Here is a 25771-nt window from a genome sequence, read left to right as displayed (position 1 = left end):
TTGTTTTTTTTTTAAATTCTGTAGACTATTTTTACAATTTAACTGCAAGACCAAGAGGGCACAACTATTTAGAAAAATCAATGTAAAAGAGTAACTTGCTTCTCACACCTGCTAACAACTTTTATAATCAAGTTACAACTTCAGATGTATACACTGGATAAAAGTGGAATACTAAGAGCATGTATTTCCAGGGGACTGTAACAGCATACATGCTTCATACAATACTCAGCACATTCCTAGTATTTTTACTGATTCAAGTTTTAATGTAGCCTGCTTTATATTTTCAGGAGAACATGGTGGGTTGCTGTTTGTTTGTTTTTCTTGCCAAGATCTCACTTAAGGCAGTTAATGTGACAGAAGACAGACTCTTGTCAGATCACTTACCTGAAGAGGGAAGTCCATATGAAAATGTAAAGAGGCAATTAAACAAACTGAAACAAAAACTGATATAAATGCAGCACTGATACTGCCATCAATTTCTTAACTAAAATGTGGATGATTAAGCTACTGACTTAAAGCTGAAACTATAATCCCTGTTGACCCTGAAGATGCCACCACCTCTACACATGGACAGCACTTTTTTTTGCAGTGAGTTTAAGCTGCAGGTTTAAAAAACCTCAAAGGTAGTACTGTGTTACTCTTGACAAAAAAAGTGTCTTTTAATGACGGAAGACATCACAAGGTATCCACAATACCTTGTGATACACAAGGTACATAATACACAATATCCACCACAACAATGACTAACCTGCTCTGGACACAAGTTACAGAATTAAGACAGCTGTAGATAGTTTTGTACCAGCTGTAGAAATGGCAGAGAGCACTCCAGTTTTCAGACCTGTTCAGAGTTTCCAGCACCAGTGGTTTGGAAACAGGTTTCTAAAATTTGCATTCCAAAAGAGAAACAAACTTGAAACTCACCGAAGAATTCATATACGTATGTATTCCCCAGGCTACTAGAGAACAGTGACAATTACACTTATTTATCTCTCTAGCATGAGAATAAGAATCCAAGTTTATCATTTCAAGACCTCAGGTAAATACGATCCTTGTAAACTAATGTATAATCAACCTCATATATGACTTTGTATCACATTATGAGGGGATAACTAGCATTAAAAACATTTTTAATAAAAAAGCAACACAGAAGTAGTACTCAGATGATAAAAAATGCTCCTCCAAGATTTCAGGTGTGCAGAACTGTAAGTTTACTTCAGAATAAAACACAGACATAGGGGAGAATCAAAACTTTTAAGAGTTGTACTTGACCATATATTTGGACAAAGCAGAATTACACTGCATATAACAAACAGTAAAATTTCTTAAAAGTTGTTACAAATATTTTACTTTCTAACTGTACGATCATTAACATAGTTTACTATATCAAGATTTTTTTCCTAAAGGCTTAAAACAGAAAAACAATCCCTCTAAACTACTTCCAACAGTAAAATTTAAGTAAAATGCTTACATTCATTTGACAACAAAAAGAACATATTAAAAATGTTGTGTGGGTGGTGCAAAAGCTGCTCTTTCAGCTTTCTTCCAGGGTTATTCCTGTAGAAAGAAAGAAAACAGTCTTCTTGTAAACAGTTGATAACCAAACACTAAAAATATTTTTCCAAGCAATTCTCCGCCTCCCTTCCAACAATTACCTGAGATTCTCTAAGAAAATTCACATATTTTGCATTTCTAACTGTTTACCTTTTCCTCCTTGCGCCTGTCCTTCTCTTCATTGTTCTCCATCGTTTCTTCTTCATCTTCCACAATCCCATCCCCTTGGTATTTGTCATGCGTCCACTTCGGACTGCTACCTGACTTTTTGAAGTTAAAACGCCCTCTGCCACGCTGGAAAGTACCACGGCCCCTTCCTCGTTTGGCCCAATAATCCACACCATCATCTCTGTCATCATGCTATAATATACCAAACAATAAGGTTACAACACCTCTTGAACACTGGTACTCTGAACCAAATTTACACTGTACATAGAAAAAGCAATGAAGAGAAGATGAAAACAATTCAGATAAATTTTGTAATGCATTATGAAACATATCCCTACAATTCATAATGCTGTAACTAAAAGAACCTTGAAAGCCTGTGTTAAGAGTCCTCATTCGCCGTGGGTATACCCACCACGTAACAAACCAAATATGTCACTTATTTTTCAGACATCAGAAAGAAGTACTCACTAGTTTTTAGCAGAAAAAAAAATACTCTAGAAATGTGCTTTTAATTTTTTATTTTTTAATTGAAGGCAAAGAGAATTCTTTAAGCTTAATGAAAGATACCTGAAGGCAGCTTTCAGAAACCCTGCTTCACTTGTGCAAGTTAATGCAAATCATTTTTAAACTACTTAAATTCAATATTAACAAACAGAGTTTCTCTGGCTAGTAAGCACTGCGTTTGCCATCTTGGTGCTAAATACAGTCTTACAGAATTTGCCATGTCTTCTGACAAACATTCCAAGCACTATATGGACACGATATAAATTATTAAATATAAAGTGTCTGTACTTAGAAGAATGATGAGCACCTGCTCTGATATCTACTTTTTAAATTTGTGATTTGGAAAAAAATCTAAACTATTAAACATAAGTAGCTTACTGTTATATTCCATTCAAATATTTACAGGGTGGCTTTTTTTCTTAAATAAATGTTCCTGAAGATGGAAAAAATCTAACAGCTCTAGTTAAATCTTTTTTTATTCTTTAGCTATCATGGAACTTCTTAGTGAACAGATGATCTCTATATGTGGGTAGAAACAGGGAGAAAACTTTGTATACACATGCAATTTACAGATGCGTTATTTACTGGATTTAATGTTAATGTTTAATGTTAATGTATTTGTGGAAAAAAAACACCTTAACACTATAGAAGAAGGTAATCTTCACTAACTAATGCTCTTCAGTGGTGAAACAATACTCTTTAGAAGTTGTCATTGTTAGAGAAATCAGTTGCAGCAGAGACTAAACATTCAGTACACTAAGCTACTTACTGGTTAGTTATATCAACAATCCTCCTTTCATAATCCAGATGGGGGAAAGAGGCACAACTAAGTTCACTTATGTCTATCATGCTACTCAGGTAAGAACAGAAAGGCTGCTAATAGCAGAGTAGGCCCACATCCATCCACAAATACTGTTAGCTTTTCCTGATCTTTCACTTTCGTGTGTTTTTAGATAAATGCAAAAACAAAGCTTGAATTCTATATAGAGGTAAATTCATGAAGATACAGCACAAGTCTTTTTGCTTTTGTTTTTCATATTTTTAGCCTGAGTATGCCTTCTTTATCTCACTGATATGTATGTGTTAGAGAAGAATTCTACCCTAAGCTTCAGTTACTTCCAGCCTGCTGCAGAAAAACAAGAAAAGATGAACTAGGCTCTGCAAGAACCTCAGTATTTTCTTGATTATGTAACTGCAGTCACTCTTTGAACATGCATGCGACCTGTATGCTTGTAGCTGCCAATCTCCTTAGCACCAGACATAAAAACACACTCGGAAAAAAAAAAAAGCATGCATAAGATAGAATTCTCTACACCCACCAAGAAATATTTCTTGCTTTTTGGGGTATATTCAGGATCCCACTCCTCTTCCTTCGGTCTCTTTTGAAAAGTAGTATTTGAGTTGCTGGGACCAGTATTTGTTCCAGCAAAGACTCCTCTGGCTCTTCCTCTGCCCCTAATTCGAAACTGATTAACCAAAACGTTATTTTATTTAAGCCATTTACATAAAATCACAACAAAAAGCTCAAACTTTCTATTACTGAAAATGCTCACTCTCTTCTTAATTAAAAATATTACACTTTCTTTTTTTAAATCAGATATTACCTTAAATTATATATTCAAGCATTCACTTTGAAATAATGATTGCACTAAATGTAAGAGTTAAAACACACTTGAGTTCTTGGTATGAATTAACCTATGTTCACCAAAATGAAATTTCCTTAGACTGCTGGCAAAGCAGTCTGTTGCAACAAAGGTCAGAAGAAGCTTCCGAAGCTCTTTGCAAAAACAAACAGAAAAACCTAGGCTCCAGGAGGCAAAAAACCATCAGGGGGAAAAGCGAAGTCACTTATGGAGACAATCACATCTGTTATGAGAAAATGATTTTAGAATACATACAAATAACACATTCTGCAAGTAACCATCCACTTGTGCCACTCATTCTCAACTAAGATTCAGTTAAACATTCTAAGACAGATTACATTTCAAAAAAGTAAAGTCCTTATCCCAAAGAACTATTATGTAAAGGAACAATCTTGAAGTAACTTTAGCGTTCTTTATCAAAAAAGAACAGAATTTATAGATGACAAGATTAAAAAGTCTCACTGCAATAAAGAAAATATTTCACCCAGAGCACACTGAGTAGTAATTCATTCAGTTTTCATGAGCATGCATATCTTTAGCTTGCAGTACGTGGGAATTTATGCACACACTCCCCACTTAAGAGAAGGGTTAGGTTAGGAAGACTTCATAAAGCCTTCAGTTACTACAGAACATGCTTTCTACGGACAACCTAGTTAAAAATAAAAATGCATCTTCAGAGCTAACTATATAGAACTAGAACTGGAAATTGTTTTCATTTATTAAAACTAAGTATGCCCCATAATACATCTTTTTTTTGGTCTGTTTAGCTTGAAGGAAAAAAAAGCTCTATGTACATCAAATTCCATTAAGCTCCAACATCTCTAACGCAGAGTTTATACTGGACAGCTTTAAAGGTGCTTTGAATCAGACCAAAAAAGTCTAGTAAAAGGCTCACAAAACCTTCCAATGTACTTCAGAGAAACCTCCTACTTATCCATACTTCTGTTTTCCCACTTCAAAACTATTCAGAGTATTTATGGTTTTATGCTACACATGGCAAACATGGAATTCAACATTTCAGCCTGTCAGTAAGCACTAGTGAAAAGTGAACACTAATTTAATTGACAGTTCAGCTTACAGAAAGATTTCCTCTACCCAGCCAGCCACACTCCCTCCATGGTGTTACAGCTTCCAGTTTTAAGTGGGATTTACAACAAAAGTATTTTCTTTACTCCAAAACCAAAGTAGTACATACTTGAATTCAGACACTATTAGCCTAAATCACAAAGATATTTCTACATCAGTCATCTAGTATCTTTCATTACTATCCAGTCTGTACCCTAAAGCAGAATATCTAAGTCAACATGTTGGCCTACCTATTTAAATACTCCAGTTATTGTTTGGTTGATAAGCATACGTGTGACCATGCATGTCATTAGAGATCAACCAGTTATTAATGTACAATCATAACTGGCATTCATCATTAGACATATTATTAAATAACTAATGCACTTCCATTTCATATCTACTTAGTACTTCATGTGAAATTTACCTCTTAAAATATGTACAGTCTAACTTTATAAAGCAGTAAGGCTGGCACTGATTACGAGCAGATTTTTTTAAACTTATTCTCTTTGTGACAGGAGAGAATTCTAAGCTCTACTTATTTTTAACCACGTGCGGATAGCTTATGCACCTAGGAACTGGATGATATTGACATAATTGATATCTGCACCAATGAAGTGTTGGTGTATTTATACCACGCAGCTGTTCCTTGGTTAACTGTACAAAATAACAGGAAAGCAGGAAAATAAAATTTTAACATTAGAAATTTGTAACTTGTAGCTACTTTTTTTAAAAAGGAAAAATAATTCAATTCCCAAGATTGATGATTCAAACCTTGAGTGCTGCGAGCCTCACATGCGTTTTAGACACTCCTCTCTGTAGTTCAAAGCTTACTTTGCACTGCTACAAACAACATACATTTATATCCAACAATGCCTTTTTACCTTATTTTGTCTTAAATACAGGCTACACAAAGGAACTACTGGGAAAAGCATGTAATTACTCCTACCCATTGTCTTTTATCCACCCACAAACAGACCTCTAAGGCATTTTTAATTTTTGTATGTGATTTTATTTCCAAGGTCTCTTCTATTACTTCTTATCTTTTCTAACACTGCTACATTTCCCAGTAAGTTACATTAACATGCAATTTTTACCTTTAAAAATATTATGAAGACCGTGAAGGTCAACATGGTACTTTCCAAATCACAATGCTAAAACACATTCCAGAGCTAGATTAATATGCTTGCATGCTTATTACGGCTAGTCCATGCTAGACAAACACCAAAAAGTAGCAAGGATACCATCTTCTCTCCCCACTATAGTTTTTCCCAACATTGGTCTGTGTTTCACTGCGTGCCATTCTCTATTAAATAACTCGCAGACATCACACACACAAAGGAAATCAAAGTAAAATTGAAAGTTATGGAGAAAAGAAAAACTGTGGAGAGTAACAGGTAACAGATCACAAGATTTCATCTTTATAGAAACGTCAATTTTAATATCCTGTTAGGAAACGGTGTAAATACAAAATAGCAAGGAATAAACAAGAAATCATTTTTCCAGTCCTTACACTCGGGTCTCTATGCTATCGAATATTTACACACCAAATAAGACTTCTATTGGACAACGCTGAAAGAAAAGCTCTGCAGATTTGGTACATCATGTAAAAGAATTCAAGAAACAACTACAAAAAAGATCTACACTAACATTAAGTACTGCAACAATTCATTTAATCTGTTACACTATTGTTACAGTCTTCATCATTTGGGGGAAGAACAGGAGAAATGCAACTTACAAAGGTGCCTCTTGGCCTGCTGGCTCCTGCAAAACCAGAGTATTCTTTCTGCTCGTGGTGAGTTTTGAACTCTTCATCTCTTTCTTTCTTGCAATCCTTTTCTTCTCGAGAACTGGATGAAGAAGAAGATGGAGAAGATGGAGAAGATCTAGCACGGTCTTGCTCTCTTTTTTGCTTACTGAAAAATAAAAAGATATACTGTGTGCTATTTTAAAAGCACAAGATGGACTGTAACATGCTATACTAAAAGGGGTTTCTTTATCTTCTACAAAAAACTATCCCCCTTATGGTTATAAAGCCACACATATATGTAATGTATTTCAAATGCTATGCAAGATATTGTTTCACTTTCCAGCCTCTTCTCATGGACTAAATGTATACTATTGCTAGCAAGCTGGAAAACAGCAGTCTGCAAACTGCAAAGAGGTTTTCTAGGTTGCCATTAAGAGGTTCTGTTACTTTTAAGATCTGCCTTTCTCTGAGGCAAAAAACACACAAAACAAACAGAAAAAAAAAAAGAAGAAAACCCCCAAGGCAAAGCTTTACAGAAATTTTACATAATTCAGTTCAGTTTGCACACTGTTGAGAACATACAGCATGGGGTGCCCTATTTAGATGCCTGTATGGAATTGCCAGTGGAAAGTAATGTGGATACCAGGGTCAGAAAGTATACGGAAACAGGAAGCATAAGAATTCATTGTATACCCAGTACAAAGCAGGAAAATAAATCCCACAGCAAGACTTGGTAATCCCCTAAAGTTCTAATTTAACCCAAATTACAAGATAACATTACTCAAAGGAAGGTTATACCTGATGTAACTCTTACCACTGCTACACAGTACCCACTGAAATACTCTAACATTTTCCTTAGAAAATAGCCCACTGGCTTTAGGAGAGAAAAAAATAAAAGATTCCCCTTCTCACCCATGTTAAATCTAAACATCAGTAAGACTCTCATACTCTGGGTGTTATGAGTTGAAAAAGTGCGGAATCAAGCATAACGAACCAAAGTTCTTACACAAACTGTTTATAGAAATGTACTGCATTGAAGTCCAACCTCCTGATGTAGCCTGGATAATAGGACAGATTAATTTGTCATTTTTTTTTTCAGTGTTAGCTTGCTATTCCAAAGTTTTTGTCCTCATCCACCATAAGCCGTGTAAAAGACAGATAATACATATTTGCTGTAAAACAAATAATTTTATTTGTTTAAATTTAAACATTCCATTAAACATTGAAAAATGAAAGCAATTAAGCTTACAATTACAAAAGGCTAATTAGAAGCTAAAAACCTAAATAGATTTCAAACATTTACCTGTCTTCTTTATAAGATTTGTATTCCTTGTAATCTTTCGAAGTTTTCTCCTGCTTTCTTGACCCACTGGATTCCCTGGAGCCCTTTGAGTCTCCTCGCTCTTTACTTCGCTCTTTTCTACGGCGGTCAATGTCATGCCGAAGATCAGCAGAATCACATCTTAATTTTTTATCTCCCTGTAAGCAAAAACATGTTTCAAAAAGTTTGAAAGAAAACATCCAGAAGAGAATCTTAGGAAGTGAAACGCACCTCAATTTTCAGAAAGACAAAACAGAATTTACAACAACTCTTTAGCACAAAAATTGAGTCTAAGTGAATGCCCTTTAGAGGCTAGATCTGAGAAGAGCTAAGACTTTACATTTTAAACAAGCATTCCCTTCAAGCAGACAGGATATCTATTTTCTGATGCAGACTGACCAACATATTGCCTGGTAGGATACTTTACCACACATTTTTTTTCCAGTTAATTATCATTACCAGAGCACATGTAACTTTATAAATTCATACTACTGTGTACCTCAGCACTTTTTTCTTCTCCTGCTCTTTGTCCTTGGAAATAAAACATGCCAAGAAACAACCAAAAGAAAGGAAAGGTAGGCAGCATTTTGATCTTAAATGCCACAATATCAACATACTCACACAAACTGGCTTCTTGGTAAGACTTTTTAAAGAAAAAAAAAAGTTCCAAAACACGAACACTCCACACTACGTAAGTTATTCTAAAAGACTAATATACACAAACTCACGAAGTTAGAAGTTCACATTCAAAGGGAAACACATCACATATGAAGTTTAGAAATAGATACTTGACATTTACTTAGAACCTACTTTTTGACTTTCTTCTTTAAAGACCCTCTCTTCACCTGCTAAACGGGTATGCTTCCTCAGGGCACTTGGAGAGATGTCAATCCTCCTAAATGTAAAATAAAACCAGTGTCTAGCCATATGGGTATGCAACTGTTTATGGCTTCACACAGCTCAAATGAAGCCTGAATAACAAGGCACTTTAGCAGCAGAACAAACTCTTGCATACGAGGTCCCACCACCAGAATACAGAAGCTAAAAATTAAAAACCTTAGGTTTGTTCTGTGAAGTACACTAAATAATAAATACACAAAATAGGCTGTCTGATTTTTCACATTTCCAGGAGAGATTTCAAGAAAACAGATATTCCAGAAGACCAGTATATACAGTTTGAAATCCAACCTTCAGAAAAACAATCACTGATAGCTTGTTGTATAGTTAACTGCTTATAAGTTAAAGAGATCTTACAAAATTTAAAACTGAAATATATCCTCACACACAACACAAATACAGTACACTGCATCATGTAACTAAAAGCACATCATCAGAAATCTGCATCTGCACGCCTGTCTTCTTACCTTCCAGGCTCTCAGATTTCAAGAGAAAAAACTGCTATAAATTAATAGATAAAAAAACTAAAGTGATACGAGATGGAACATTTCACACTGAAGAATAAAGCTGAAGATAAAAAGAAACCCTGTACATACAGGGCATTTCTCCCTCAACAGTTGGGCACTGTATGTGAGAAAAATAAATATATCCCAAACAAGATGCAGAGGTAGAAAAGACATCTGCTACGAAGCCACAGATGAAGTCAGAGTTGATTCTTCTGAGTTTTCTGTTAGAGAAACTTTTTTGTTTGGTTTTTGTTTTGTTTTTCCAGGGTTTTTTGTTGTAATTTTGGTTTGGGTGCTCTTTTTTGTTTGATTTGCACAGAAATTTACAAACTATTACATACGAAACAGAAAAAACATTCTGAGTTCTTAAAAGAAATATTAGCAGGTATTATTCAAGACATAAGCAATTAACATGTACCTATGTATTTCTGGGCTCTTTTGCCGAGTGCAGTGCTCTTCAGTAGCTTTTTGATATGCAGTGAACCTCTCATTTAGGGTCATTCCAGCTGACTTGAAGTATTGCTCTGTTGGTTACAATAGAAAAACACTGTCTCGTTAGTTTAATTCAACTGACAGGTATCTTACTCCTGACAGAAAGGCAAGTAGCAGGCAAAAACAACATTTTCAGTAAATATATCAGAACAACAAGCAAGTGTGGGCTTCTCCTATTCTTACACATTCCGCAATCCAAACAAAGATACAGTGCACAGAATCACTGCAAATCTACTTATAACTACACCAAGGTTGTACTGAATCTAACTCAAGCATCATATACGGATGAGACTTGCTCATCTTCAATGACATTCTTCTCTAATGAAATAAAGGAACAATTAAAGTGATTTTCTACTTCGTCCATAAGAAAAGAAGATTACTTCGAGTCATGAATACTTGCAAGAAATACATTTTACAACTCATCTCAACTTTAAGTTAGTGTTAATTCAGTGAAAACATTTAAGTAACGTTTGCCTCAAAAACTACACGAATGACCTAATAACAAATCATTTCTTTAAATAATACCAGTTCTTGATTTGAAGTTGTGATGGTAACAATTGAAGACAATTAACACATCCAAATGTAAATAAATTCATTTAAGCATCTGGCATCTTGGCAAACCTGATAACTTCTCTGACAAATTTTCTCTTGCTTTCAGAGACAACTAAATTAGCAACAGCAAAACTCAAGTCTTTAAAAACCAGCTCAACAAATGTGTTTAAATGTAATATAGAAATACATAAAGTCATGAGCTATGAAATGTTACATATGAAGCAAGCTATCCGCTTAACAGGTCAACATACATCTGTATCAACTTACCGCCCGGCATCCAGTATTTGTCTCATAACCAACCATTAAAACTTGAAACGGCCACTACAAGGGTAGTGCCTCAATCATAATTCCATCAAACACAGGAATTTGAGCTAGCAACTCTGTTTTTATGCCATTTTTGCCAGGAAGACAGAAGGTTCAACTTTGCCTGTTTGGCATCTGTATCTTTCAACAGCTATTTTACTTTTGTAACATGGATTTTGCCATTTCAAAACACATTCCAGGACCTAGTTACAATGAAAAAGAAAACATCACTGGGCATTTTCAGCTCTACATTAATCAAGAGCTGTTCAGACTGGTCGCATCACACCAATAATGAACATAACTTCAAATCCTCAAAAGAGTTACTAAATCTCATCACAGACCGCAGTAAGTTTGAAAAACATAGAGAAAAGTTCTTCCTTCAGAAAACAGTCATAACTTTACATACACTAAAAACTTGACTAGATACTCTGTTAAGCTGTCATATTTACCAGTTACTTGTTTAACACGAGTCTACAGAAAGTCTTAATTTTGTGGTCAACATGTGAAAGTTGCAGTAATACCTCACCTTCAGTTTACATGTGCCATTTAAACCAAGCTCTCACTGGATTTAGCCTTTGATCTCTTATCAATAAAATGTTTTTCTAACCGTGATTGTTAATCTCTAAGCAGGAGTCCCAGAAATATTTGGAGTCTACTATATTAACATGAACTATTACCACTATTGTTTTTTTCTAAGTAATTCAAGACACACAAAGTCATTTGGCTGTAGCTGCCTACAGTTACTTCAAAAACAAAGTAAGACTTGAAAAAACATACCTCTAGCAATAAAATCCTTCTTGTTTTAGACACAAAAGTACCTTTAAAGCAATGCATACAGATAGATACACCCAAACCTCTCACCTCATTTAGCATTTAGATATTCCCCTTTTATATGATGATATGGTAAATTGTGTTCACCAGCAAATGCTGTCACAGTATATTAAATACAGGAATAAGACAAAAGCCTGGTGAAATTTAAGTAAATGCTACAAAAAAAAAAAAATTAAACTCTCTAGATATCCTCACTGGATTTTAAGGAATCATCTAGTTTTGAATGAGAAAACTTTGCCAGTGTGTGACCTGAATAAAATAGACCAAGTTTGTCAGTTTTTTTTCCCCACAAAGAAGTGTTTTAATTTTATTACAATAAGCAACAGCCTCTACTGTTAAACTGGAAAATAATTAGTATATAAACAATTTAATGGAGATTTACTTAACTCATGCTAAGCTTCTGGAAATTAAATTCTCATCTCTGACAATAATGTAAAATAAGAATAAAATGAAGCAGTGTACTTTAAGAGTACTACTTCTTACACTTTATTAGTTTGAGACTAAAACCAGCTTTCTAGTAAATGTTTGGATATGAGTTCTGAAGTGCTCCAAAAGGAGATACAACACTACATGAAGTGGTGAAAAGACATCCGAATAGAACTGAATAAAAAGATTAAGCAATTTAGTATGCATAAGCTTTACTTAAAAAAAAAAAACCTTTTAAATCAAACTATGTGATCTTTTGGCTTAAAAATAAACACAGTATGACCATTCTTATGCTCTATCTTTTGATGCTTGTTTCGGTGGCTATTATTTCTCTAATTATTTTATGTATACCCCAAAGGAAAACTAAATCAGTGTTAAGAAGGCTGTAATCTTCCTGTACTAGAGACAGTAAACAGTCTTAGCTAACGGTTTTAAATGCTATCGCTGGATGTGTATATGGTAAATGAACACATACCTTTGACATGATGAACCAAGGACACTATATGTTGAATAAATGACTCTGACGTGCTTTTGCTGGCCTGTGGCAACTTTATGTGGTCAAAGATGGATCTGAACTCTTGCTCCTTCTTGACGGAATGGACAAGTGTGCTAGCAAGCAGCCTGTCTTTAGTCAAGGAAGCAGGTCTAAAATGCATCAACAACAGAAAAGACACACAAAAAGAAACCACTAGTTTAAATAAAGATGAATGACACTATAAGCAGGTGGAGAACCACTTAGTCAAGTGGAATAATTTACCTATTGGAATCATCAAGAGGTACTGGTGCCATTTTGAGTTTAACTTCAGGACGATGGGAGTCACTGGCTATCATTTTGATCCTAAGTGGGCTCTCCTCTCTGAAGGTGGATTTTTCTCTCGCATCCAGATTCTTGTGTAGAGGGGGACTGTAATCAAAGAGTTCTTTGAGCTTTTCAGACTTTACCTGCTCAGGAGACTGAGTTTCTTTCTTCATCGTTAGTCTCTCAGAACTCTTGTCTTCTTCCTTGTGCTTATCTTTTGTAGTACTAGGCCTTTCCGCTACATAGCCAGTCTCTTTAGGCTTATAACTTTTCTCATCTCTAAATCCATCGCTCTCTCTACTGCCCTTCATTGTTATTTTAGATTTGTATTTGGTTCCTTCCTCCTCAGCATTCCGGTGAGATGCAGTAGGAAAATTTTTACCCTGATCTGCCAGGACAGACTTTCTGAACTGTCTGTAATCCTCTGTCTCCTCCGTGTCCTCCCCTTCAGAGTCATTAAACTTCTCTTTCCCAGTCTCTTTATCAACGAAAAAGTCTAAAGTTTCCTGATCCTCCCATTCCCTTTCTCCCTCTGTCCTCCCTTTTTCTGATCCTCTCTCCTTCTGGGCCTCCTTCTCCCTGGTATTACCCCTATCAAGCAGGTATACTCTAGACTCTTCATCTGTGTACCTGTGGATAGCAAAGAAGAAACTGGTAACTCTGGATTGCATTCATTCCAGTTCACTTGCATTCCTCTTTTGTGTCAATCCCACACCAAACAAGAACATACTCCACCAGCCACTCAACTTTAGCAAGTAAATTTCACACACCATTCATACTGTACTAACTGTCATTTATGCACTCCTGGAAGCATCTGAATAATGCCTTTCTATAGAACATAAAAATTCTCCACTAGAGTTTGTAAAAACAGCTACTGGTCAGTTTGTTCATTCTAAATTGGTACACAACTTCACATAGTCTTACACCAGCCCCTTCTCCCTATCAAATTCACATAAAACTTTGATAACTCAAATCTGAATTAATCTGAGAGACAGCTGTATGTCCTAACTACATTCACAAATTTTAGCTACTGCTTTGTACACTATCTTCACATAAGTCTGAAATACATCCACCAGCAGCAGTGTCTAACCTCAAGCAAGTCTAGTTTTTTTGGTTTTTTTTAATCTTCTTTCAGTACAATTTTACATACTAAAAACCACTGTCAGGACAAATTAATTTAAAAAATCATATGACCATATCTATATTTGTCTGTAATTCATTTTCTAATAAACCCACCAAAATGCAAGGTAAATTAGAAATAAACAGTCTAATGTCAGCAAGATTTTTGTAACTTGCTTCTTCAGCTACTACTTTATCAAATATATCAAATATTTTGAGAACAAATTTGGAAAAGCATACATTCCATTTGAAGAACACTGTTCCTCACATCAGTGGAATTACGTTCCAAGAATATTAAGACCTACCCTCCTATGCAAGTCAAGAAAAAGTTGTCATATAGCACCATACAATTAGCAAGGAATGCTGTTCACGTTAACAAAAATCATAATACAACATCTCAGTTTTCAGACTTCCAGAATATTTGCATTTCAAATTGCACAAAGTATTAAAATGTTTAAGTGCTTGAACAGAAGTCAAACAGGCAAGTCTGATCCATCACTCCAATTAATATTTTTCTGAACAGTAAATGGAATACCAGGAAACATACTGCAAAGGAAAAACACAAAGGAGTTCTTCAGGGAGAGTGGTCCCTGTCTCCACTAATTATCCAACAAGAACTTGAAGCATTCTAAAGGAGGAGAAAGCTCAATTCTAACCAGACAAAAATTATTATAAATATTCATCAGTATTTCATATTCCCCTTTCCAGGGCACAGTGATGATCTTGTAAAATATATATATATTTATTGTTTCAAACAGTATTTTAAGACGCAACGTTAATTTTATAGTTTAATTCCTACCTTTTCAGAAACTTTCCACCTTTTACAGTTTCCTGCTCCCCAGACTCAGGATAAAACGAACGTGTTCGAGGCTCCTCACGGGGAGCACTCTGCGATGGGATTGTCTTTGCAGGGCTTCTCCTCGAAGGGATGTGATGCAATGGGCTATTCTGAGAAGGACTGTAACGGCTAGAACCATTTCCAACAGAACCAGAGCCCGACCTCTCAGGACTATGCTGAATGGAATGGGAATGTTGAGGTGTGTCCTTTGCTGAGTGGGCTGTACTAAGCAAAGGGGCATCAGAGCAAGATGAACTCTGACTAGGTGGGGTGGCAATAGAAGGACTGTGGGGTGACCTCGGACTGTTATCATACGCTGAAAGGCCAGGCCAAATGTCGCCAGAAGCCGCTGATGATTTATTAAAATCGTCAAGAGATTCTGATGGGTCATGTTCAAATGTATCTTTCTGTTCATCTTGTGATTTATTTTTCAAAGGGCTATCTTGCAAAGGAGCCCCTTCAGTTTTCTTTGCCTGCTTTTCCATAGACCCACGTCTTTTGGAAGAGACAGGTGATTTGCTGTATGGGGATGAAGAACGAGATGAAGAGGACCTTGGGGACCTGGAAGATCTGTAAGACCGACGAGATCTGCTCCGGGACCTCTGTGAAGACACAGACCTTCGCTTTGGACTTCTGGAACGTGAACGGCCACGCCTAGGGCTTCGGGAGTGTCTTCGGTTCCAGACAGGCCTATAACCTCCACGATGGTATCTACCACCTCCTCCTTGGTAATACCCTCTACCTCTTCCTCTGTAACCATAGGGACGTCTCATTCCTCTATTATTTCTGTAATCTCTGCGATAATCTCTAGAATAAACACGATCCCTGCTGCGAGATCGTGAGTATGTCCTTGAACGAGACCTAGAACTAGAATTAAAAAACAAACGTTAACATCTGACAACTGGAGAGAGAAGGAAAAAAGTGCCTCAAGACTAAATGCTATATCCCTTTAATGCAGTCAGAGTGGCAAAGGAGGCAGATTAACAGTCTTCATGTAAATTTTGGAATATACATGAGTGATCTCTGTCTCATAACAAATTTTAACAAGTATTGATTTTCTTAGGAATTGTGAAACTCAAGACTTCAGCATGACATGATGAAGACATTACCAGCCTCAATGGTTTGATCTGCTTTTTTTTGTTGTTTTTTTTTTTTGTTTGAGAGATCATCACCACTCCGGAGCATGGCACTCAGTTCTCCATCCACCACTGTTCATAGCAGGGAACACGACATCAGATCATCTCCAATTTAATTTAATATACCAGCCTGTAGACAGCAGCAGCTGATAACACAGTAAACATTGAATTCTGCCATCTCTTACTAAAGTAGCGGCAATGTCTAATAGTAAGAAAGTGGAACAAAAGACTGGAGACAACTGAGAAGACAAGGTAATGTTTATCTGCTGAAGCCTTAAGTTACTCCAGATCTGAGAAGTTATATGAGAAAGGCAGGAAAACTAAGAGGGAGAGAGACAGGACAAAGAAAATGTCACATGAAAGGAGAGGGGAGAATCAGAAATCAAACAAGGAGAAATCAGGAAGAAGCATTAGCATTTTGAAACTGTACCAAGCTACAAAAAAGATACAGGAAGAGAGCAGAACAGTCATATTTTAAACAAAGTAACAGAAGTCTTATTCAAAGCAGAAACTAGCTATTGTCTAAAACGAAGATCCCAGCTTCATGCAAGTGAAAAATAACTTCCAGACAAAACTCAATATACAAAAAACAATTTTTAACAGAGTATGACATGAATATACCTGTATCTCTTTTTTCTAGAGTGTGACCTTGATCTTGACCTTGAGCTGGACTGAGATCTGGACTTCGATCTTGAAGAATGTGATCTAGAGTTAGATCGACCCATTTTTTTCCAAGTAGATACACTTCTTTCGAGAAGAAAAAACATTTGAAAGGAGGAGAAAGAGAGGGACGGAATCATTTAGAGAGCATGTAAACAATATAAGACAAATATTCTAAAACAAGATTTAATACTCTAAAACGAGAATACTAGGAAGAGGTATAGCACCACCTAAGCAGAGGAACTCTGAAGAAAATACACTTATTAGCAACTTAAATCCCACCACTCAACATTTTAAACAATATAAGACTTAACACAGCTACTACAAGTAGTATATCTGAGAAGATAAAATATAAAAGGTTTCTCAGGTTTAATTCCAAATGACCCTGTATAAAAGAAGTTAAGTAGACAATGAAAAAAAACACGTCTACAAATTAGAACAAGAAATAATGCAACTCTAGACCATTATACATTTGTGATCTAGATCTAAACTAAAACTAAATTTAAATATTCCATTTGTTTCACATACTGTATAGTTTTGACACTGAATATTGGTCAGAACTGACAAGTACTCCCAACCCTCCTCCTTCAAATTAAGCCTTTGACTTTTCTACTACTTAGGCTGGAATCACTGTGTAAAAAGTTTTTTATTTTTTTTTACCCAAAACAACAAAACAATTCAAGTCTATACTTGAATTTGGCTCAGCATTTGTTCATTTCTATTCTGAGATAACTATTTTTCTTTTTCAACCCCCCCCCCCCCCCCAGTATCCTTCTGGACAAAATGTCCAGCACAGAGCTAGACAAAAATATAGTATAATAGCAAGCAATCAGCTGATAGGTCAGGCCCAAAGGGTTATACTAAATGGGGTTACAGCAAGCTGGCAGCCAGTCACTAGTGGGGTTCCCCAGGCCTCCATTTTTTTAGGGCCAGTTCTCTTGAATGCTTTCATAAGTGACTCAGATGTAGGACTAGAAGGCATTTTGTGCAAGCTCAATGACAATACTAAATTGGAAGGAGTTACTGATTGATGTGAGGAGTAGCTGAAGACCCTCGGTTTGCTCAACCTAGAGAAGACAAGACTGACTGGAGACGTCAACAAGTCTACGGCTTCCTCAAAAGGGTAAGCAGAAGGGCAGGCACTGATCTCTCCCTGGTGACCAGCAACAGAACCCAAGAGAATGGCGTGAAGTTGCAACAAAGAAGGTTCAGGCTGGATGTATCAGGAAAAGCTTCCTCATTGTAAGGGTGGTCAGACACTGGAACAGCCTGTCACAGCACTGAGCTTGCCAGAGTTCAAGAAGTGCCTACACACACACACACACACAGAATCAGCAAGGCTGGAAAAAGACCTGTAAGATCATCCAGTCCAACCACTCACCCATCACCCACGTATTAGACATATGGTCTAATTTTTGGGTGGTCCTGGGTGGAGCCAAGAGCTGGACTCAATGATCCTTATGAGCCTATTCCAACTCAGGATATTCTGTGACTTCACAATCTATGACTTCACGAAGTTTCAGTGGAAGTCTAAAATAAGCCTAAGAAGTAATGTATAAACCCTCCGATTTCATTTAATAGTAACAATTTTGCCTCATTAACATTTTCTTTTGAAATTGCCCAGCTTAAAAAATAATGGGTCACAGGACAAAAACTGAATAAATTGTTCACATTTTCAGCCTTTAATACGCTATCTACAATTATTAATAACCACTACAACAAATGGAGAAAAAAACTTTTAGCTTTTGTACTGCAAACAAGCATAAAATCTCCAAATTATCATAATGAAAAGACAAGCTCAACACAACAAGCACTTTTTGTTACACGAACTTCACATATATAAGTTCACATTATCTAAAAATAAACACTGAAGACAAATAAATTGAATTATAGCTTAAAGTTAACAAAATCACAGAGATTTTATACACATGTAAGCAAATCCAAAAGAAAAAACAGACCAACCTTTCCCTACCACTGGTCACTCTTGCCCCATATAACTCTCCCCCATCACAGTTGCACTGAGTTTGTGTGGCCCCAAAGAGACTAATCTCATCTGAAACTAACCTGGGGAAAATATATATTTCATTATATATATATTTAAAATAATACATAATATAGTTTTAACCTAAACTAGCTTTCCAATTAACTAAAATTATTTAGCTTACAATGTATTCTCCAAGCTGTCTATAAATGGCTCCTTCCATTGAAAGGAAAGTTAACGAATGTAACATACTCAGAAGACTGGTTTTAATTCTTTGTGTTCATTAAATGCACAGAAGATGGATTACAATCTCTTATTCTATCTAGTTCACAGACAAGATTTTAAACAGCTACAAGACACTGAAGCATAACAGTGTTCCTAGAGTAATAGAAGAAATGTTTTGCTATTAAAAAGACATTTCAGACCAAACTTCAGATGCACAATAAGCCATATATGACCCAACCTAATCTCAGTTTTGAAGGAAAAGGAATATTAGATTTTTCACTGTATAGAACAATAGCATTTATACATTTGCATTCTTATGTACAGCAAGTGAATATATATGGTACAATCGATGACCTTTACATATGGTACAATAGTTCACCTTTACAGGACATAAATTAATTTCAGAAAGATTTATACAGTTCAATTTACCACCAGCATTAACTTTACGAGAAAAAAAAATCAATCCTGATTTTAAATGGTTGGATTCAGAGTATTTAAATGAGAATTAAGTTAATCTTACCTCAAGCCACTGGTCTGTGTCAATCAATCAGTATTTTAAAATTCTCTGTTTATGCTTTCAGCAACACAGATCCCTACAGAATAGAAAAAAAAATGACCGTCAAAGTCTCATACTTTTAGTAAAGGATCGTTAACTCCTTCTGCTTAAATGGATTCAAACACTGAACAGTTTATCACAAAAAAGCAACATAAGAAGCAACAAATTTAGTCCTACACTAGTGAAACCACACGTTGAGGTATGGAGCAGCTTATGAGTTAGCCACTGCCAAGAGCAAACATTGCTTCCCTTCCATGCATTATCAGTCCTTCGGTCCTGCTTCCAGGGCTCTATAGCCCTCACAACAGCCCTTAAACGCTTCAGGTCCTTCAATAAGAAGCCTTCTGACAGACGCTCACTGTTCACTTCTGTATGGTTAAGTTAACTAACTGACTTAATGAAGACCCAAACAAGTGCCAGATCTGGATTATGAGAGAAGAGAGCACACAGCCAAGAGGATGAGGTGACAAACTCATATAGGAGTCTGAACTCTAGTATACAGCTTTGTACTTAACTGGAATGATCTTTTCTTCAAAAAAAATTATGGGATATGTACTTAGTAAAACAACAGCTTTATTTTTAGAATCCTCTGCATCATTTATACAAGCATCATTCTGTTACAGTTTCCTATTTAAAATGGAAACGTGTGACTTTAAATCACCAGCATTTTTTCTTACAAAAAAGTTTTTTGGCAGGTAAACAGAAATAAAATATAATTGCAATAATGAAACCACTCTCAAAAGTAAGAACCTCTGAACCTTTCACTGGCCTCAACCTTAATTACTTCAGTGCCTTAAGAATATACAAATATATATTCACACATACGCGCCTGTAATCTGATTTGACATTAAGAAAATTTCATCCCTGTCCAATACAGACAGGCTGGATCTCCTAGAAATTCTGCATTTCAGCAACATATTCATTGAAGCCAAAGACATTAATCGTTCCTAAATCACACTTGTTCAGGTGTTTGCAATTTTTCCTTCATCTACAAAAAAAAACATAGCACTTGTTTTGATAAACCCTGCCATCAAAATTCCACTTACCATTCACTAGTAGTGACCAAGATATTTCCAATTTTTATAAAATATATGCTTTAACAAGATAAAGTTTTTACTTCTCATCATCAGCAAGCATGAGTCTCTGAAGGAGCACAGTAGTGTATCGGACCATTTCAGACCTTGTCTAGACAAAAGGTGAGATGGCATTAGCTAGCAAAGGTTAATTAAAGCATTCTTACACAGAAAAAAATAATACAGACTTCAGCTAACTGGTTGAAGTTCAGTGCTAGATTTTAAAATCAATATTTACTACATTTTGATGTTACCTCTACATCCAGGTCTTATAAACAATTGGCTGATGCTAACTGAACTCAGAATCCTAACTTAGACAAGTTTACACATCAGCCACTGGTTATACCATGACTCTTTTTGCTAAGGACTTGAAAATAAAAAGAATAATGAATAAAGAACCTTAAATACTGAACAGAAAATCTCAACTACTTTCAGTTTTGCTTCCAATTAATCATTACAGATAAACGCTTGACATGCAAAAAAACTTTTTCCAAAGAACTATCACACATAAGAACAGAAATGGAAAGACTGTTTAGAATTTTTTTTCATAAAGGTTTGCCTATGTATATATTCATACAATATTCAAGAATTAAAATATTTGATTGACCTCTATCACAGCTAATTTGAAAAACAGTGACATATATATAGAGAGTTACATCACCAGCAGCCTCTTCCTGTGGACTCTCTTGTCCCCACTGTCACAGTCTAAAGTCATGACATCATTGTGACGTAACACAATGAAAGAGGTGCTATCCAGTAGCATCGATCCACAAATCAAAAGACCAGCTATCTCTCTCACTTGGCTGCATTAAGCTTAATCTCTTCACCAGTCACAAGGACCTAGAGGTTGCAAAGCTGTGCATGAAGAACGCAATGCAAGACACCTACTACTGAACATTTTTGGAAGGAACTAAGACCTCAGGAAACACAGTCTGAAACATCAATGCTGTTATCTGCATGGTTATGGCAACTCGAGCTTCTTTTCCCCTTGCTTTCTGCCCTAAATGTGGGAAAATCGATGCTAGACTCTCAAGCATTTCATCTCGGCGTCAGAAGAAGCTGGCTATTACAAAGGATGCTTCTGTAGCTCCACAACATTAAATAAGCACGCACTATTCATGAAAAGAAACGGTCCCATCTCCCCTGTTGTCTACTAGCTCATACTCCTGACGGCCTTCTCCCTTACGCCAGCACAAGTATTTGCACAGCCACACTGTGAACAAGATCAGAACGCATACAGACCACATGATTAGTTTCACTACAAGTGATTTTTCAATATGGTTTATGACACAAACCCATATTTGGGCCGTGATGGGTAAGCTGTGACAGCCCCTATTCAGGACTGCTTCCTTTGGCAGCAGTGCAACCTAAGGCTTCCCTGAAACTAGCTTGGCAAGGCAGAAACAAACCCATATCTTAAGCTTTTTATCAGTACTTGCAAGTGAAGAGTACTGTTAAAGAAAACATACTACCAAACCTTGACACTGCACATTTTTTAGAAATGGATACTGAGTCACATTAACAACCAAACAGTCATTAAGTTCCTTAATGTAACAGGAGTATATATGGGTGCCTTAAATCAGCCTCGGCCACTAAGCAAAAACAAGATACGCCATAGAATTAGCAACACTATGATGGGGAAGTAGATGTCACCTTATTTTTCTTTCAAACATGGCAAATGCTCACAGACAAAAACCTGTTTCCAATTCCTTTTAAATATTTTTACTAGCCTTTATCGCTACACTGACGTTAAAGCTCTCTGACAGATACTGCAGACACTACATATCTGCTAAACACACGAATTCAGAAATTCTACACCATATGGAAACACAAATAGGTACTTTTAGATTACTTATGCAAATTTATACTAGTACAACACTGCTCCCTCTCTCTCAGCTATATTATTTTAGCTATCTTATACTTATTTAACAGCTGTTATTCTTAAGTAAATCTTATTGATAGCTTTCAAGTAATGAGTAAAAAAATCTTGTTAATTCACGAGCTGTTGTCAAAATGCATTTTCATTCAGAGATTCAAGCTTCAAAAGAAAATTGATTATATAATCAGAACCAGGGGATAAGATGTTCTTCAAGAAATCCTACAGAATTTCTAATAGTCTTTCATTATACATATGCTAAATTAAAGAGAACCCAGTCTTACTAGGACAACAGAGTAAGGCACCTATTCAGTGCTTGTATGTCTGCCATAAAAAACCGTGTTTTCTTACCAATTCTCTACTTCCTCTTTTTTGAAATGCCCCCAAATTTAACAGTAGCACATCACAAACACTAATAGAACACAATTCATTACATTAGCGACTGTAAACCTGTACCACCTGGATAATCACTGCCCACAATTCTACAAATACTATTGAAATGCCACAACAAATTTAATCAAACTACCTCAGGCTGTACAAATAAGTGCTGAGGAACACATTTTTCTCCTACTTTATTTTTTCTTCCTACATCATCTTCATAATGCTTGCAGGATTACAAAAACTGAAAAAGCCCACATAAAAAATTTCAGCACATAAATTCAGCTCACTCAAATAAACAGAGGACATTTGTGTTAAAACATGTATTTCCCGATCTATTCATCTTTAGTAGAAAGCTACATAAAATGTATGTAAAATAACTTGTCAGCTAATCTGCAAACATTAGCAAGATCAGCTTTGTAGAATCCTCGTACAATTGATAGCTCTTCTGTTATGTAAAACTATAGACAAACATAACCGTGTTTCTCTTACAACTAAAAACACCAAAATCAGAATGATTATTTTTATGAATTTCTGTCAAAAGAGAAACAAAAGAACTACCATTGTTTCGTTTGGCTTTTTTTGTTGTTGTTGTTGTTTTGTTTGTTTGCTTTATACATTTACATATTCCCTTAGAGAACTGTTTCTACAATCTCTTTACCATAGTCTGTGACTATGCTGACACAAAGGGCCATCCTCCCATTTCTCACTCCCAGACTGATACTCACAGAGGTGCCCGGTGAGCTGAACTGATCCGGAATAATAAAACCTAGCAAAGAAAGACAAAGCTGACTTCTGAGCCACATCGCCTTCCAGATTCAGCTTACCACAAGGCTAGGTAAGGGCTAGCGCCAGCACAACAGCCAAGACAGCAAGGCACTTCTTCCAAATACATTCGGGAAAAACTCCCCCAGCAGACTGAATAGTCTCACATTCTTCCGTAGTTTCCCTTACCTACCTCCACTACACATAAACAAACACCAAACACTCTAACATTCTGCAAGCTTATACACCTGAAGTGCTCCTTCTCAACCAGCCTGAGTCAAATCCACCTCAATAAGCATACCCAGCCACAAACAGCAGCTCCCTGCTGATGATCCTGTCTAAATTTGTAAAACTGCTTCGCATTTTCTACATCCCCCACTGCCAAGACACAGTCTTCTCCCAGGGGACTGCTGGGAGCAAGCCCCAGGGAACCTTTACTCAAGCCGCAGTCAGCTCAGAAGAGCACCAGCCACTCCCCAAGTACTGACACATTTAACACATTAAAACTCTTCCTGCCACTCAGGAACTGCAGTCACTCAACACCAGAAGGGATAAGTAGGAGGAAGCAACTTCCCCCCTCGCCACTAGAAACTGCATGCTCCTAGCGCACTCTAAGCCAGAATCTCTGCTCCCTCTTTGTTTAAAGCAACAAGAAGGAAGTACGAGAAGGAAAACAGTTAGATGGTATTTACCTGGGACCCCATGCACTAAATCAACCCATTCCAAACTGAGAACAACTATTCCGCGATTTGTTTTTTTTATACACCTATAACAAGCCAACCATTGCTCAATCTCGAATAGCTAAATAAGTGACTGTTCGCAGTGTGGAGAACTCCTTTGTTTTGCATGCCCCTGGGTCTTCCTGTAGGAAAATGCAACTGTTAGGGAAAAACTTTGATCTCGGTGATAAAGGAGCAGACAAAAGTTGCAGCGAGGTGTTACAATATCACCACTACATGCAAAACAAGAAGGTGATTTCTTTATGAAAACTAGAAGTTCCGAAGCAAACAATAAATAAAGGGCAAGACCCTGCAACGGCGGCATACCACAGCGTGATAGGGCTGGGGATGTAACAGCCCCTTTCAGGGAGGGGCAAAAACACCAGCGAGGAGGGCGACTTCTGAGCAGGGCAGTGAAGGCATTAAGGCGTTAAGACAGAGGCCTTTCAGGCCCGAGGGAAAGTTCCTGCCGCCAGCGCGAGGCCGGCCACGCTCAGGGCACCATCTCTTCGCCCCAGCACACTGATCCCTCGCGAATGCAGCAGCGCGATAGCCCACCTCCGTGGCCAACGCTGCTCGGCGACCCCTCGGGCTCATCTCCCCCAGGAAGGGCGGAAAGGGCCGCGGAAACGGCAGAAGGAGTGCGAGCCACCGGGAAAGGCCGCGCTCAGCAGCCGGCTTAGGGTGGCCTAACGAGCCCGGAGCAGCGCTGCGCCACGGCCCGTTCTCTCCCCCTCCCTCTACCTGAGCTCCCGAGGCGCAACGCAGACTCAGAACGGGGCTGGGCCCGACTCCTACGGGAAGCGGCGACTGCGGCCCGGCCCGGCCCCTCCTCCCCAGGGCGGTTGGCGCCGCCGCCTCAAGGCCTGGCGCGCGGGGGCAGCACGGCGGATAATGGCTGCGGCGCGCGGAGGTCACGCGGCGGGGGGAAGGGCGGGACAGCACCGTACGGCGGAGGGGGGGGCGGAAAGAGGAGGAGGGGAGAGCGAGGGGGAGCGCGCGGGTGGGAGGGAGGGGGAAACGGAACAACCCCAAGCCTCTCCCCCACCCCCCGCGGCAGGGTACGTCCGCCAGTATGCAGTCAGCGCCTCGCCGCGGCTCCTTCTCCTCCGCCCCTTCCTCACCTGGCGGGCGGAACTCCCGGCGGTCCCGCTCCCTTATGGCAGCTCGTCGGCCATTTCCCGTCTCGCCGAAGGAAGAGACGCGGGGCCCAGAGGGAAAAAAGAATCAAGCACCATAGAAAGCTGGGGGACGGCAACCGCCGCGGGGCGCGTCACTTCCGCTCGGCGCGGGGAGGCGCCGGCACCTCCAACCGCCCGGGCGCCATCTTGGTTGTGGGTAGCCGGCCGCAAGGAAGATGGCGGCCGCGGGGTGGGCGGGCAGTTGGGGGGGGTTGCGGCCCGGGCGCAGGACGTGGTCCCTGCACTAGTGTCCTCTCCAGCCTCGGCCCTGGGAGAGTTGTGTTATGCCATGACGGCCTTTGTCTCCTCCCGCTGTCGCCTTTTGTCTTCTTCCGTGAGGGCTCCGGTGTGGTTACCTGTCGGGGAGGGAGCGCGTACTTCCACGGGTGCAGCGCGAAGGAGGCGGAGGGCAAAGCGGGGCTCAGCCTGCGGGTCACATTCAAGGGGCGTCGGTGA

At 38.0% G+C, this 25771-nt stretch overlaps 1 protein-coding gene across 7 annotated transcripts; it reads right to left on the bottom strand.

Moving 5' to 3' along the window:
- Positions 1 to 25396, bottom strand: BCLAF1 (BCL2 associated transcription factor 1). Of its 7 annotated transcripts, none has more exons than XM_065733383.1 (13): positions 25259 to 25396; positions 20370 to 20508; positions 19288 to 19360; positions 18520 to 18625; positions 16523 to 16645; positions 14727 to 15632; positions 12767 to 13438; positions 12485 to 12654; positions 9824 to 9929; positions 8813 to 8897; positions 7985 to 8160; positions 7688 to 7853; positions 6695 to 6781 (listed from the first exon to the last, which is right to left on the bottom strand). In XM_065733383.1, the coding sequence occupies exons 5-12, from the start codon at positions 16624 to 16626 to the stop codon at positions 7811 to 7813; spliced, it is 2262 nt and encodes a 753-aa protein (XP_065589455.1). In that variant the 5' UTR covers positions 16627 to 16645; positions 18520 to 18625; positions 19288 to 19360; positions 20370 to 20508; positions 25259 to 25396; the 3' UTR covers positions 6695 to 6781; positions 7688 to 7810. The 7 variants fall into 7 exon arrangements, with proteins under 7 accessions (XP_065589423.1, XP_065589432.1, XP_065589473.1 ...); XM_065733376.1 differs by having other exon boundaries at positions 6759 to 6847; XM_065733392.1 differs by having other exon boundaries at positions 6761 to 6847; positions 7727 to 7853.
- Positions 25397 to 25771: the final 375 nt, after the last annotated feature.

The sequence above is a fragment of the Cyrtonyx montezumae genome, unplaced genomic scaffold, assembly GCF_038088225.1.
Source record: "Cyrtonyx montezumae isolate F1298 unplaced genomic scaffold, pur_monq_1.0 scaffold_0, whole genome shotgun sequence".
Lineage (NCBI taxonomy): Eukaryota > Metazoa > Chordata > Aves > Galliformes > Odontophoridae > Cyrtonyx > Cyrtonyx montezumae.
The sequence above is the reverse complement of the archived record's forward strand: the minus strand, read 5'-3'. Positions and strand labels throughout refer to the sequence as shown.

What these genes read in the sequence shown, in the direction of transcription:
- BCLAF1 (XM_065733351.1), bottom strand. Translation starts at nt 16,626, where the DNA reads ATGGGTCGATCTAACTCTAGATCACATTCTTCAAGATCGAAGTCCAGA. An exon ending in GGTGGAAAGTTTCTGAAAAG is followed by an intron (nt 13,439 to 14,726) that starts GTAGGAATTAAA and finishes TGCTATCCACAG; the next exon opens with GTACACAGATGAAGAGTCTA. An exon ending in AAGAGCCCAGAAATACATAG is followed by an intron (nt 8,898 to 9,823) that starts GTACATGTTAAT and finishes TTTTACATTTAG; the next exon opens with GAGGATTGACATCTCTCCAA.